Source organism: Odontesthes bonariensis, chromosome 2 (assembly GCF_027942865.1).
Source record: "Odontesthes bonariensis isolate fOdoBon6 chromosome 2, fOdoBon6.hap1, whole genome shotgun sequence".
Lineage (NCBI taxonomy): Eukaryota > Metazoa > Chordata > Actinopteri > Atheriniformes > Atherinopsidae > Odontesthes > Odontesthes bonariensis.
In genome coordinates, this window is record NC_134507.1 from 23,563,882 (window position 1) to 23,580,035 (window position 16,154).

The window sequence follows — 16,154 nt, forward strand, 5'->3', positions numbered from 1 at the left end:
GTTGCTGACTGCAAACTGGAAGATTGTCTGTGGAAAAAGTTCTTATGTTTTTTACTGTTGCACAGCTAGAATATTGACGTCTATTCACTACTGTGAATAGACGTCAATATTCACAGCTGTGGTTTAAGTTTGATAAATCGATTAAAATTGAATGAAATATCGTAATTTTCTGAATTAAAGTAAACTAATAAACACAGGTAATAATAAACCATAGAAACTCTTCCTTATACATTTTAAGGCTCAGTTCAACCAGTTTACAAAATTAGGCTCAATATAAATGAGCAGAGCCATGTGCTGTACATTGTACTACATAATTTAGTCCCACCAGATCTTTGGGGAATTACTTTTAATATTGAATTTCAATTAAAGCACTTGAATTGCCATGTGAAGGAAATATGCTATACAAATAAACTTGCCTCCACATGCTTTAGACAAATGTGAAAATTATGTGTAGACATCCCTTTCTTGTTGTTTATTTACTTTTAACCTAACAAGGGTGTGTGTGTCTGTCTCCTCGGAATTTTACACACATATATAGAATAAACAACCATCTACATTTCCTGTGATTTCATATTCCTGCTCCATTTATGCTGCTCAAGCAGTGACGCACAGGTCCTTTGGCTAGTGCTCACTCAATCATCACCCAACCTTAGTGCCATGTTGTCACTAAATTGCATCAGCAAATATGTTTTATAAGAGATATAATGCTATCTGGGAAAATATGATTGAAATAATGCTGTTTTTCTTTTCTTTTTCTGCCAAGCACTTTGGAATTGTGGATAGAATAAAGCTACAAAAAGTTTGATAAGTCTGCCTGTTTGAATACATATTATGTATTTAGAGTCTTCAGTACACAAAATTTAAGCACAAGTCCAGACTCATTACCACTGAAAACTGTGGATGGATAATATCCCCTGCATAGACCTTACAATGTGCAATTAGCTTGTTATGTGGTGACCGTTGAATATGTGGTGTGTCAGGCTATAGGGACATGTTTGCTTCACTGAAATTGATTCTTGGCAATTTTTTATGATTCTTAATTTTAATTTTACCTTGGTTCATGTAAGAGCTGTTGAGCTAAAATCTAATTACTGGTTTGAATTCTCAGTGTTGAACTGTGCGAAAAAATCTCTTCATTGCACTTAAAATCTTGTTAACTCAGTAATTGCTTAGAGTATGCTCATACATTTTGTAAATATAACTTTTAGTTAAGAGGAAATCCATTATCGCCAAAATGATAGAAGTATATTGAAATTGGAAAATATCTTCAATCACTAAATGAACACAGGAGAAATGAATAATTATTTTAGTCAACGGCTTTGGCTGTTTAATGGCCTACTGAAAGAAAAGTCCTATTTAACAGCTGAGTATTTTTTTAACTGAAGTTAAGCAGACTGTTATTAGAAAAAGCATTTCTGATTGTGTTATATTAGGCCAGTACAGATTTTGATATTTGTGTGGCAGGACTGAGGTGGGGAGATTTTGGAAGCTGCTTCTTGGAAATCGTTGGTGCAGAGTTCAGAAGTTGAGATTGAGATTTGTCTTTTGTGTTGTTTTTTTTCTTTTTTAAATTTGCAGCCTTATAGGCAGCTTTACAAACATTTCACTTGAAACATGTTTTATTTTTGTGATGGTGTGTTTTTATGGCTATTAACGTCTCCATGTGAACCGTGCTGTTGTTTTAACTTTGTTTCATGTGGCGAACAAGCTCAGTGCTCATAAGTCTGTACAGTTGACATGAGTGTCAGATGGATTTTTTTTTACAGATGCAGGTCTGATCTTTTGCTCCCTCAATGTTTACCTGAAGTTGAACAAATATAGAAACCAAAGCAGTTCCCATCAAAGTATTTGCACTGCAGTAATATGTTGAAGTGAGAATTTCTTATTGAAGGGAACAGTGAGAATAGAATAACCTTCTAAATATCACCATTCTGAACAACATTTCTTTGATTTATGACTTATAACAATAATCTGAATTCTCTTTTATTCTCTTTTTAAAGGTTGAACATCCTCATTGTCACCCGACAGTCGTGATCTTGTCATCATGGGTTGCTGGGTTCACTCCTCCCTCCTGTCACCTGCCATGAGGTTAACGGTTGTTATGGGGATTCTGCTCCTCGAACTCCATCCATCATTGGCCGGCGCCCCCCCTGAACAGAACTTGGGAGGCTCAGTTTCAGCAGTGTCCACAAATAAAACTGAATGCAGCAAGCCTGAAAAGTGTTCAAAGGGGGTGTTCCTACCTATTTGGGAGCCCCAAAACCCGTCATTTGGTGACAAGGTGGCCCGGGCAACAGTTTATTTTGTTGCTCTGGTCTACATGTTCCTGGGTGTGTCAATCATCGCGGACCGTTTCATGGCATCTATAGAGGTTATCACATCACAGGAAAAGGAGATCACTATTAAGAAGCCCAATGGAGAAACCACCACAACTACAGTCCGGATCTGGAACGAGACAGTATCCAATCTTACCCTCATGGCTCTAGGCTCGTCTGCTCCTGAAATCCTGCTGTCCGTCATTGAAGTTATAGGTCATGGGTTTGACGCTGGCACACTGGGGCCCTCCACCATTGTGGGTTCTGCAGCATTCAACATGTTCGTCATCATCGGGATCTGTGTGTATGTTGTGCCAGATGGCGAGGTGAGGAAAGTGAAGCACCTCCGCGTCTTTTTCGTGACGGCCACCTGGAGTATCTTTGCTTACATTTGGCTCTACCTGATCTTGTCAGTGATCTCTCCTGGTGTTGTGCAGGTGTGGGAGGCCCTGCTTACTTTCTTCTTCTTTCCCATCTGTGTTTTGTTTGCCTGGGTGGCCGACCGGCGCCTACTGTTTTACAAGTATGTGTACAAGCGCTACCGCACTGGCAAGCAGCGTGGCATGATCATTGAAACCGAGGGCGACCGACCACTTCCTTCTAAGGTAAGCACATAGGAAATGACAGGCCTGCTGTCTCTACTAACGCTATTACAGTCAACACTTGCGCTAATTTTCTCAGTTGTAAATGCTGCCAACTATAAACCATTTCTTATATTATTAATTTAAGTCTGGTACAACTTTGGTGTCAATGTTTTGAACTTTTTGGTACGCTGCTAGGATCGAGGGAATAGAATAGGCTGATGTTAACCAAAATGTTGTATGAAGATGTTGATTTAAAAAAAACTGTACAGTATACTGTATTTTATTGTTTTTTTTTGGTTTTTTTTGTTTGTTTTTACCCGCATATTTTTTTTTTTTTTGTCCCAGTCATCTGACACAGAACCAGCGAAAAAAGCTGGAGAAAATTTAAAACTATAAGATATTATTTTCTTATTCATGATCCAAACACAACTCAACATGTCATTTATTTATTTATTTTTTTAAAAAGGACATCTCACATTTTATAAAGTGATGGTTCCAATATCGCAGTACAGAAATAAGGGCTCTTGTCCACAACAAACCATGCTGAGATTGAGGGGCACTAGGGGACAGTTCAATGAAATCAAGGAATGCTTTTGTACTGAATTCAGGCAACGCAAAGAAAAAAAAAAAAACCTACATTTAGTGAATTTTGAAAGCTAATGATGTAATATGTATGCACTTCGTAGTTGACTCTATATGTTGTTCTGAAATCTTCTGTTGGAGGCACTGACTTGTTTCCATTTTCTCATTTTGAAGGTGGACATTGAGATGGATGGAAAGATGCTGAACTCCCATGGTGTTGACTTTCTGGATGGTCCACTGGGCTTAGATTTAGACGAGAAGGATCTGAATGAGGAGGAGACCCGCAAAGACATGGCAAAGATCCTGAAGGAGCTCAAACAGAAGCATCCGGACAAGGAGGTTGGTAACAAAGTGAAAATGATGTATTGTCACTGCTTGGGGTTGCTTTTCCTCAGCCTTATTTCCTCTGCAGGAAATGAGATGATAAAATAATCAGCAACAGATGATGCACCTTCTACTCTCCTCCGTTATGACAGTGATTATAGTGTCGAATACAGCTATCGTCTCATCACAGCTTCTTAGATGCTTGTGATAAAGGTACATCGAGAAGGAAGTTACAAAGGAAACTAAACACTCATGGCAACCATAACTTTATATAACAATACGTCTGGAAAATCAGTTATAATATTGATCAACCCTTAGACATTAAACAGTTGAAAGCTGTCTTTCTGTCTTACTAACAATTGAGCCCCATTATTGACGTATATTTAAATGTTCATAATATGCAGTAATAAATTCTGTGGATTAAGAATGAGGCTGTGGAACAAAGTGAGCGTAAAAGCTTTCCTTGTATTTGACAAAATTTGAAATTGAGTGCTTTGACAATACACGTCTTAATATATTTTGCAGTAGGGCCTCTCTTGTATTGGTTGCAGTATGCATGGTCAGTCATACATCTGTACCTAATTTTAGTTCATAACCAACCTTAATCCTCATTTGTTTTATCTACAAACCACTGTTGGTCTGAAATGACCACTTCTTTTCCACTGTTTGTGGAAAGATTAGCTTATTGGAATGTTGGACAGCAAGAAACTACATTTTAACCATGTTAATTTAGTCTTTAACGTCACCAACTAAACTGAATGAATGAATGATTAGCCCACCTGATCATCATTTGTGATAATTTTTTATCTGCCGCTGCAGTTAGAAATGGGCTTCTTTATAAATCAGCACTCATTACCATTTAAATTCAACTGGGGCTGCACAATTATAGCCAAAATGACAATCCCGATTATTTTTGATCATTATCGAGATCACGATTATAAACTGATCTTGGTGATTTGAAAAAAAAAAAAAAAAAAAAAAAATACACTTTCATGGGAACCTTACTACATTCCTGCTAATGTACAAATCTTGTTCTCTCATTAGGATAAAACTGGTGATCCTCATTCAACTAAATTCAGTGCGTCGCTTAGAAGAAAAATTTAAATAAAAAAATAAAAATGGCACTGAAACTTTGAGCAAAATAAATCAAAGGGGCACGGCTTTCACTTTGACATCGTGTTTGAATAATTAAATTATCTTGAAAACAAATAAGGGGATGATTGATGTTGGACCATTCACATTAACAACAATTGTTCTGTTTTTCTTGGCCTTCATGCATTCATCATACGACAGTTTATATTTTTTTTTTTGTCTTTTTTCAGATGGTTAAATTAGTTAGTTACTTGACTGGTAATGATGTTTTATGATGAATTGCTGAGAAACTTCATAGTGTGATTCACTTTAATTTAGGGAACACAAAAAGACTAACTAATGTCGATGTAATTGATCAGAGGAATGTAGTTACTGTTTTGTTCTTCCCCAGCAGGAACAAATGACAGGGAAAAAAACAGATATTTTGAAAGGTGTCCTTAATTCAGCAGTCTGAGAATCAATATTTTAGATGAACTTTGCGTAGGGTCAACATTTTAAAACCACAGCCATGCCCATTAATCCTGCAGGAGAGCATGTTTTAACACCGCATGTGTCTTTTTTGATATTTTCTCATCAGGTGGAACAACTCATTGAGCTTGCCAACTACCAAGTCCTGAGCCAGCAGCAGAAGAGCCGAGCTTTCTATCGATGCCAGGCCACCAGGCTGATGACAGGCGCTGGCAACATCCTAAAAAAACATGCCGCCGATCAGGCACGAAAGGCCGTCAGCATGCACGAGGTTCGCTCTGATGCAGGTGATAATGATCCAATCTCTAAGATCGTTTTTGAGCCTGGTTCTTACCAGTGTCTTGAGAACTGTGGCACAGTGGCTGTGAACGTGGTGCGGCGAGGCGGCGACCTGGGCAAAACGGTTTCTGTGGAGTACCGGACAGAAGATGGCACAGCCAACGCTGGCTCCGACTACGAGTTTACAGAGGGCGTGGTGGTGTTCAAGCCTGGTGAGACGTTGAAGGAGATCCGCGTGGGCATCATTGATGACGACATCTTTGAGGAGGATGAAAACTTCCTAATTCACCTTTCCAATGTCAAGGTGTTGACATCAGAAGGTGAAGAGCCAGAGGAAGGCGAATCGGATAATCACGTGGACTCTGTGGCTTGCCTTGGCTTGCCAGCCACAGCAACCGTTACCATATTTGATGATGACCATGCCGGTATCTTTACGTTTGAGGAGCCTGTTTGCCACGTCAGCGAGAGTGTTGGTACGATGGAGGTGAAGGTGCTGAGAACATCTGGGGCTCGCGGTGTGGTCATGCTGCCATACAAGACAGTGGAGGGAACAGCTCGAGGTGGCGGGGAGGACTTTGAAGACATTCACGGCGTCCTCGAGTTTCAAAACGACGAAATCTTGTAAGTAGCCATGACTTTTTTGTTGTTGTTTGTTTAGAATGGTGTAGTCTCAATGATTATACAGACATCAGCTTCACTGTCATCTTTATATTTTTCATGATTCGTTTTTATGGTCTGTCAGTGTAATTATATTGCTGATAATTGTGAGAAAGCCAGGGTGTTGGAGTGATGTGGTGGTCACAGTGAGCCGAGTGGCGGACTGCTCACTGGACATTCAACAAAATCAACGATCCCCAATCTCTGTGTCCTTTATCTCTCTCTCTATTTCGACTCATTCATCTCAATTTCTGTTCATCAGCCTGTTCACTCTTTCATTAGCGATTCTGTCATGCTGCTGTTTTAGTCCCCTGTGGTTTTTTTTATTGACTTCTTAACCCTGCATTCCTGTACACTCAGCACTGCAGGTTAAATGAGCCTTTACATTGGAAATCTAGATTATTGGTTCGATGATCAGTGGTTTAAATTTTAAGGAGACAGAATGTCAGATTATCGATATTGAATGACAAGAGTTGAATTTCTTTGAAGACGTGTAATTGAAAACGGAGAGCGTCGGTGTTTGCTGTAAATGGTTCAAGAATTTCTACCTCAGGGTATCAGGAAAATGTTAAACAGAACATCCATTTGGTCAACTTCATTTAGATGCACAAAAGCTTTTAAAAGAAAAATCTAGTTGCCCTTTCCCTTGGCATTATACTGTGTGAGAACATCCCAGAGAAACCATTTGCAGCCAGCTTGAGGCTTTTTGTTGAATTTCTTAGGTTAGGAGGGCTCGAAACTTAATTTAAGAATCCCAGCTGTGCAATGATGTAGGCTCGGTACAAAGCTTTTCTTAAGCAACCAGCACTTATTTGATGGTGACTCATGGTGAGGGTTGTGATTGCTATTGGACCACATTTCAGGAGACCTTTTGACTCGGTGGTTATTTTGCTCACATCCATCAGCTGTGTCTTTTATCTTGACCTTAGTGTGGGAAGTTAGCTCCGGCTAGATGTTTGTACAGTGGTGGCCATAGATACCACTGTGGGGAAATAAAGTGGATTTTAATATTTATCTTTTTTGGGTAAACTTTTTATATGGCACAATTACTCAGGTGTTGACCTTTGACAGTAATCTAGAATTGATTGGGTACAGATAAATAGTATTTTAAATAAGTATTTTAATGTATTCATTGGCATGTTGATACTGTAAAAAAGCTAATTAAGCTCACAATATTATGTCGCTTACAGATGCAGACTAGTGGTTCATAGACATGTCCTTTTTAGAAGCTATAGCCTATGTTGTCTTTGGGATATTTGAGTTTCAATTGAGTCTGATCTGGGCTGCACGGTGGTGTGGTGGTTAGCACCGTCACCTCACAGCAAGAAGATTCCAGGTTCAACTCCCAGTTGGGGCCTTTCTGTGTGGAGTTTGCATGTTCTCCCTGTGTATGCGTGGGTTCTCTCCGGGTACTCCGGCTTCCTCCCATTGTCCAAAAACATGCATGTAAGGTTAATTGGTGTCTCTAAAATTGTCCTTAGGAGTGTGTGGCTGTTTGTCTCTGTGTGGCCCTGTGATGGACTGGCGGCCTGTCCAGGGTGTACCCCGCCTCCAGCCCCCTCGCAACCCGACCGACAGATTCAGCGGGTATAGAAAATTGATGGATGGATGAGTCGGATCTGTTTTGAGTCTCGCTTCAATAACTGCCAAATGGAATTGAAGCGATTGGTTGTTTTTTAAATAGCTGAAATGCTTTTAACATAAGTGTACTCACACATGCGTAACACCGAAGACTGTCTTCATGTGGGGAAGCTTTCCCAATGGAAGAAGTCACTGTTGCTCCCAGAACCCCCAATAAGGTGGAGTACCTTTTTTCAAATTATTGTTTTCTGTGAAATGATTAACAAGGTGGGAATACTCTTTTATTCTCACAGACGCACTGTGGGTGTGTCAAAGGTGTCACCACAAATTACTGTTTGCAGCCAAGTCTTCTTGTGGTGGCCTGTAGGGTAGCTGGGCTTGCAGTTTCAGTAAAAATACAGTAAACATCACTCAGTATTAAAGCCTTGTGCGGGTAAGGTTTGAGCAACTTTGGATGACTCAAAATATTTTATTCATGATGATACTCAAGTTTAATGGACTTTCATTGCACTCATTTAAATATTATCTTGTACTGTACCAAAATAAGTTTTAAGCCTTGTATATTAGACAGATCATGGGAAACTTGCACTGTTTTGGTCTTGGAAAGATTTTAGATGAGTGTATATATAGGTTTAATGATAAGCCTCACAATAGGAAAGAGATGAAGACTGGTTGTTTTCAGCTGTTGGGCCACAGTTGATTTCAAGTGTTTGCTTACAAGACTTTTGTATCCATCTGTTTGAGGTGAAAGGAGTATTGCAGTGGTATAAAATAAAGTGTGCTTTCATGAATGAGGGGAAGAGATGCTGGGTTAGTAACCGTGGTCTGAAACTCTTTCTTAGCTTCAGCTGTTTTTGGCCAGATTTGAAGCAGATGTCTGCATGGCTAACTTTTTCAGCCTGTGGCAGACTGCATACTTTCCATGGCTTATAGCTTAGCAGCCAAGACTAAGTGGATTTTAATAACACTTTGTCCAAATGAAATGATGGACTGTCCTTCCGGTTGGTTGCTGTCTGCATGGTTGTGTGAATGTGTGTGTTTATACAGGAGAAGAACCTGTGATGGCTACTACTCTTTCTGAAGTGGAATGTATCTCAGCAACATAAGTGAAGAGAGTCCATTTTGTAACCAGAAAAAGTTTGATTTTCACACAGTGTCCTTGATGATCATATGCATTAAAATAATGGCTCATCAGCAATACCCTAATGAATGATATAAAACAACAGCAATCTGGTAACACATAAGCTATTGTCTGACTTATCCTCTGGGGGCAATGGTCAATGTTGTGTGGTATCCGGTGTAGCTAGCAGGTAAGTATATTATGGATATCTGTACCATATCGATACAGATACAATTCTATAAACGATGTAAATATTTTATATTATTTACATGCAGCCAAAGCCCACTCAAATCTAATTTATCATTGCCACTAGAACTACAAATGGGAACAGAAATCAGAAAGCTCCTGGTTGTAAAACCTGCACCTCTTCTATTGCTTCTTCTTTTTTTTTATATGCAGACATTTGTTTAGAGACAGAAGGATGCAGGTATGAATTCATTATGTCATGTCAGGATCAGCATCTGCTCTACTGTCATCCTTGTTTTGTTTTTTTTTAATTTCTAATCAAAACACTTCTACAGCACGCTGTCCTCTTGGTCCTGGCCTATTCAACACATTCACAGACCTGCTCCTTTGATAAGACATGACATTTGACCTGGGGATATCTATGTCCTGTGGGACATGGAAAATGTTAAATCTGCCAAAAAGGTTGTACATGATAATGCTCATGTCATAATAGGTTTGTAAAAACTATTTGATTTTACAGTTGCCTATTAAACATATCAGTAAAACTAAAAGTCAATCGGATAAAATTTCACACAAATGGCAGCTGTTAAATGAAAACCAGAGACTTGATTTATCCCAAAGTGTAAGTGATGAATAAATGACTGAAGCATCATGGGCATTGCACTCTGCTCCCTTTTTTTTTTTTTTTTTTTTTTTTTTTGCAGAAAATAGGAATGAGTGTTTGAATGATTAATTGGTTTGCCAGTTATTTGGGTCATTTATTTGCTACTATGGATACTAATTGACATAGGCTGATTACCCCATTGCTTAGGCCACCAGTTGATTAATGGGGCTTTGTCCATGCGTTTGACTGCCTCGGGCCATGCTTTTGGTCTTGGATTTAAAATTTGTGCACAACAGGCAAAGTGCAGAATAGATCAACTTAAGTGACATAAAAGTATTGAATAAATGCTTGAGTTCAGTAAAGTCTTATTGATTCTATAAAAGTGTTCTTTATTAGATTAAAGAAATCAGCCAAACAAGCTACCACGACTACGCTGTTCTCAAAAGGATCTGCACTCATTTGGGTTGGAAAAACCCATATTTGTCGTCCACTAAAAGGAATTACTAAAGCTGATAAATAAGATTGCATGCAGGCTGACTCTACCCTCATTATTTTTCTTTAATAGAGAAGGAGGGATGGAGATGGATGTGTACAGGAGAGAATGATGGATTGAACAGAGGGGATGAAAAAGAGAAATGTTTTTGCCCTTCAAAAGTTTTTAAAATTTTCCTTCCCTTCTATCACTACTTTTTCCCTATCCCCTTGTGTCTTAGTCTATCTGTAAAAGGCACTGTGCAGTTTGTCTTCAGAATAGTTTTTAAGGGCTTGTCTGGCTTGCTGTGAATAATGGAAGGGTGCGTGTGTGTTGAGCACCATCCTATCTGTTTCTATCATCAGTGCCGTTGGCTGCACAAAATACCAGCTCTGTCTGGCATGTTTGTGTGGATGAACTTTTTCCACCTTGTGCTGTTATGCATCAATAAAAGTGACAGAATCTGACAGATTTAACTGTTTTCAAGTAAGTCCAAGTACAGCTGCTGTTACTGTTATTGCATAAAGCTTTAACTTCATTCCTATTTTTATTACTTTAACTAGTGTCATAGCATTTGCCATTGACTCCAGCTACTCTAAGCCTGTTTTAATTGCATATTTCTCTGATTGCAGTTATTTGAGCTGACTGTCATTTTTATGCAATCACTAAAATTGTTTATTTTAAACTGTACAAAACCATTTAAAAAAAAACAACAAAAAAAAAACAACATAAAACTGACAGGTGTGCCATATTTTTATCACTATTTCCACATCTTTTCCTCCTCTTCTGCTGTTGTCTGCTTGATTTGCAATATGAAACTGAAATTTGTTGAGCATATTTGACTCAAACTAATTTCCACTGGTTGAAAAATCAAACACCAAAACATTGTATTAGGAACATTTTGGTTTTAAGCCAGATAAAGTGGAGCGCCCAGTAACTGAGGAGACGGTTTATTGGATTTTCTGCAAGAAGGTAGCGGCAAAGATAATTGAATCATCAGTTGTTTTATGACATTTTATCGTTCGTTAAAACTGTGTCATTATGACAGCCCTAACTGTTGGAACTACACCAACTGCAGCCATTACATGTTATTGGCAGCTTTGGTGCTGCCTTCCTCTTACACTTTTAAAACTTAGCCCTAATTAGTCATTTAACAAGGAGACATTGCATTTTAAATTAATTTCTTTGTGGATTTTAAGACGGTGATCCAGAGCCACACCTAAATGTCTTGGCCCGGGTTTTTTTTTTTTCTCAAGTTTTATGTGATTTAGTTGAGTAGTTTTATATTTAATCTTACTGACAGTAGCCTGGGCGAAAGCCGACTGTTGACTCCGTCAAACAGTCTGGAAAAACCCAATAGGAATCTGTTTCCATGGAGGGTGGGACCTTACTCAGCAACTTACTTAAATTCATTGGAGTTCCCTTAACCAATCAGTAATGTTTAGAAAGGACGTAAGTTATGCGCCGAGGTTCATGCTTACTCTCGCGAGGCTCCAGCTCGCGAATCACGCTTCCCACATCCGCTTTCATTATACCGGTACCATTTGATAAATCAAACTTTTCCCAAAGCCAGTTGGAAGGAGAGCTACGACATCCTTGCCACTAACAAAATTGACGAGGCATTCCTCTTGCTCTTGTTTTAATTGTGTAATGCTCTCCAGAGTTGAGACAACTTCATGGATAGCTTCTAGCGTTCTTCCGTCGCCATGTTTATTTCCGCTGCGGTTGAACTACAATTATATGGACTACAATGGACTCCGCGCGTGAGTTCTGCGTCACCACTCGCAACTGTTTGCTGATTGGCAAAACACTGAGCGAACCGAGGTAGGGGGATTTGGCCAGACTATGTGCGGAGCCAAAATCTTTGGGCGGAAGTACGTAGGATGGCGTCGCCAGGCTAACTGACAGAGTTATGAAGAGCAAATTCCACCTTGTTATCTTAGTCTTTAAAAGTAGGGGAGAAATGTTTAATACAGGTGAAATTATTATTATTATTTTTTTTGTTTAGTTTCATCGTTGCTCACTAATAATTTACATCCACTTCTATGAACTGGTGTCATCATCTGTCATATGGTGAGCTGCTCTAACCAGAGCACCTTCTGGCACCCTAAGTGGCTCTATTTTTGTAATGGGTGGCCCGGATGGAATGAGCAGACCGCTTAATTCAAAATGGGCCCGCAATTCAGTTTTTTTCCCCCTCAAGCTGTTGTCTTGGCACAGTAGAGAGGACAGACAGGTGGGATATTTTGATTGGATGAAATCATCTGGTGGCTTGTGATGAGCAAAAAGTAAATTGACACATTAGGTATTGATGACACGGCTGTTTAGAAGGGACGAAGATATGTTAATGGCAAAAAATTACACATAATGGCAAAGATGATGCATACGAAGACACTTTTAAACATTGTGTACTGACACTACTATTTGGACATCCACACAGTGGATGCTGACACACATTCAGAAATCAGAATTATCCATGTCATAAGCATCCATTTTGACTTGCACTTTCTGACCCTCTGAGGTGGAAAATCCAAACAACCGCACTAATTGTACAATTTCTATAAACAGGCAGCCAGTGGAGAAACGTGGTACAGTTGAATCAAATTGGGCTCCCTCCTACACACGCAAGCGCACACACACAGTGAGCAGACTGGGACTTCACACTCCAATAACCAGCACAGATTGGCCATTTGAGATGCATGCTTAGAAAAGCTATAGGAATGTGATGTTTGTATGTGGTTTGAGCAATTGGGAATCTTAGTTTCTCTTTCAGTATCTCAGATTGTTCAGTGACAACTGGCAGCGATGTTTAACAGAAGACAACAATCAAAACACATTTATCTAGAACCTTTGTCACTTTTCTGTAGAGTCAGGCATGGGTTCATTTACTAAGCAGCTGTTACTGAAAGCCAGATCACGCTCAAAATGGCTCAGGATGTAGCCTTTTGGATGTTTCCAACCTTGGAACGCATGGCTGTTTCAGATGACCACACTCAGAGGCGTGGTGAAAAGCTGGTCTTCATTGGAAGGTCTTGACATGATAATCGTTTCAGTATGGAATGATGGCGTACAGTTTCACTCCATCTTTCCTGGAAGGCATTCAGGCTGTTGGACATCAAAAGTGACAGAGGTGAAAAAGGAGAACTTGACACAGATATTTAAACCAAGCTCACGTTCACACCTCCACTCGGCGGGCCGGTCGCTGAATGAAGCAGCCTTGAATGTCAGATTGTTAGTTTCAAGTTACAAAAACCTGTCAGATGTAGCCTCTCCAATTCTTAAGTCATGGCTGAGTGGAAGGAGGGGATTTTTGGCTCAGTTCAGGCTTTCAAGAGGAACGCCAGACAGTGGAAGCGTTATTAAAAAAAACAGGACTAAAAATACACACAATTGAGGGAAAATTCTCATCTTTATAGTTTGTACAGACTATGTCTAGAATCTAAAACATTTGTTATCACTTCGACTCAAACATGCAGATGTCTTGAAACACTCGTACAGAAGCAAAAGAAACACTTAAGCCACCGCAAACACATTTGCGTGCACACCTACTTGAACACTGTGCACGCTCAATTCAGTCCAGCATTAGTGACTTAATGAGGCTTGATGAGGTTTATAGGTCACACGCACGCTCCTATACACACCATCTCTGCGATGGCAGTATCATTACTAAAAAATGCTGAATTAATTAGCAGAAGAGGATAACAAGTGTTGTGGCAGAGCCACGTTTTTCTCTTACAAAAGAGAGATAATTAAAACTGTGCACTTGTGTTGGCCCTGGCTGTGTAGTGTCTTTGATTTGCATTTGTTTTAATACGTTCTTTTGTGTCACTGAGGAATAAAGCAAAGAGTAAAACAATATCAGCTTGAAGCACAGACCCACAAACCCACACAGAATGCAACATGAGAACACAGCCTTCACACCTCGTAAAGCACAGAGAACATTGTAATAACACTTCTTTTGGACGGAGACTCACACCTGTTACTGTGCATGTACGTCTGTGGTTTTCAGATGGCATACCAGCAACTGTGTTTTGCTGCTTTTGTAGTCAACTGACTGAAGCAAATCAGCTCTTACTTTAAAGATTGAATAATTCCTTTTGTAATCTTGTACAATTTCCTGGTATAGGCTTTGCCCTGACTGTAGAAAATCGAATTGGTTAACTGATGAAAAAAGATTAGACACTAATGGATAAAGGCCGCGATAGTCATGTGAAGAAGCAAGAGGTAAGAAAGTTTATCATGTGGTACTTCGTGAGAAAGGAGTCTCTTAACTGACACCATATCATGCCATTTCTCACTCCACTTTCCACAAAAGTCAGCTTTCATCTCAGGCAGTCCTCGTTTTCTTTTTCCTCTCCTGAAGAAGAGGGCAATCGGCTTCAAAATCCCTCATCTGGATCATTATGCAGCTGCTTGTTTACTGCATGCAACCCTTAATCATTGCCAGCATATTGCTGAAAAAAATAAAAAATTAAGCTTGTATTTAAATGGGTGACTGGACAGTACTGAAATGTGTCTTTTTTTTTGTTGTTTGGATACAAAAGTGTCAAGATTAGCCTCTTCAGTCCATTTAAGTATGCTGAATAAATAAAAAGGGGGAAGAGAAAGCAGAGTAGGGAGGGCAGGTCAGCGGCCTGACAAATGAGCCCTAACCAGCTGCCTCCACAATACACTATCGCCTTGGAAACTGCTGTGATGGACGGAGAAAGAATCCCTCGGAAAATGACACACAGGGATGCAGAGTGACAAAATATGGGGGGGGGGGGGGGGGGGGGGGGGGGGGGGGGTGTTGGGTTAAGAGTTGAGAGGAGAGGAAACGTACTGAGATGGGAAGCTATATTATACTTTTTTTTTTTTTTTTTTTTTTTTTTCTTAGTGTTTCCAGATGTGCTTCCTGATTGTGGTGTTTGCTGATTTCAATCTATCAGTATGAACTAGAGTGCTTTGCAATAATGAAACGAGGATGTTTAGTGATGCTTAACAAGCACTTTATATTCTGTTGCAAACACACAGTTTATGAATCTGACTCTTTGTTTTAGGATACAGGATGTGATTATGTTTCTCTACATTTTAAAGGAAAATGTATGAGTAGAATTGAGCATCACATTACTGCTATTTTTTATCTACTGCACAAAATAGTTTTCTGCCTCTCTTCTAACTTTCATTTCCCTTCAATGCTGATAAATTCCAGTAGCTAATTGTGTAACATTACCAGAGGATGAATTAGGACCGAGCTCTCACACATGCTTTGTCATCTGGGACACACAGCTTTGCAGATTCTCAGTAATGTATATATTATAACATTTTTCACAAGTCAACAGCCATATATAGTCACAGTTTTCCGTTACCGTTGGTAAACAACACTGCTAGCAGCTGTGTCTGAGCGCTGTCCAGAGTATCGCAGATCAAAGCACTAAGTCGGAGAAATAACACCATCTTCCCAATCGATTCACAGCATCATTGTAAAGCACCCTAGAACATCCCGACAATCTATTTTTCAGTCAGTGTCTTTACCGAGCAGCTCGGCGTCCTCAGTCACTTGTCATTCAGAGTTGTGGTATTCCAATGTCCCTCAGCAGCGACGCTTCGCAGAGCCATGTGTACCTGTAACATTTTGCTGGCACAAAAGAAAGGTGGAGAGAAACTATGAAATAGTTAAGCTCAGGTCTACCCATATAAGGCCATTGGAATCTGATGAGTTTGTTCTTTCTATTCCTTCCATTTATGGTAGCAACATCACGGTTATAGTTGCTGCAGATACACGAGAGCAACAGAAAGTATTGGTCAGCTTTGCAGTCTGCCAACCAGATGAATGTCATTGTTTTTTTTCGTTTGTCAAATGATGTCAGATCATGTGCACACACCTTGAATCCTCTGAGCGGCCACTAAA

At 39.6% G+C, this 16,154-nt stretch overlaps 1 protein-coding gene across 3 annotated transcripts in view; it reads left to right on the forward strand.

Moving 5' to 3' along the window:
- Positions 1-16,154, forward strand: part of slc8a1b (solute carrier family 8 member 1b) — a 143,170-nt gene that overhangs the window by 9,877 nt on the left and 117,139 nt on the right. For all 3 annotated transcript variants that reach the window (XM_075479974.1, XM_075479992.1, XM_075479983.1), the window contains exons 2-4: positions 2,001-2,920; positions 3,656-3,820; positions 5,475-6,265. In XM_075479974.1, coding sequence (XP_075336089.1) covers positions 2,045-2,920; positions 3,656-3,820; positions 5,475-6,265 — 1,832 coding nt within the window. In that variant the 5' untranslated portion in view covers positions 2,001-2,044. The remainder of the gene's footprint in view (positions 1-2,000; positions 2,921-3,655; positions 3,821-5,474; positions 6,266-16,154) is intronic.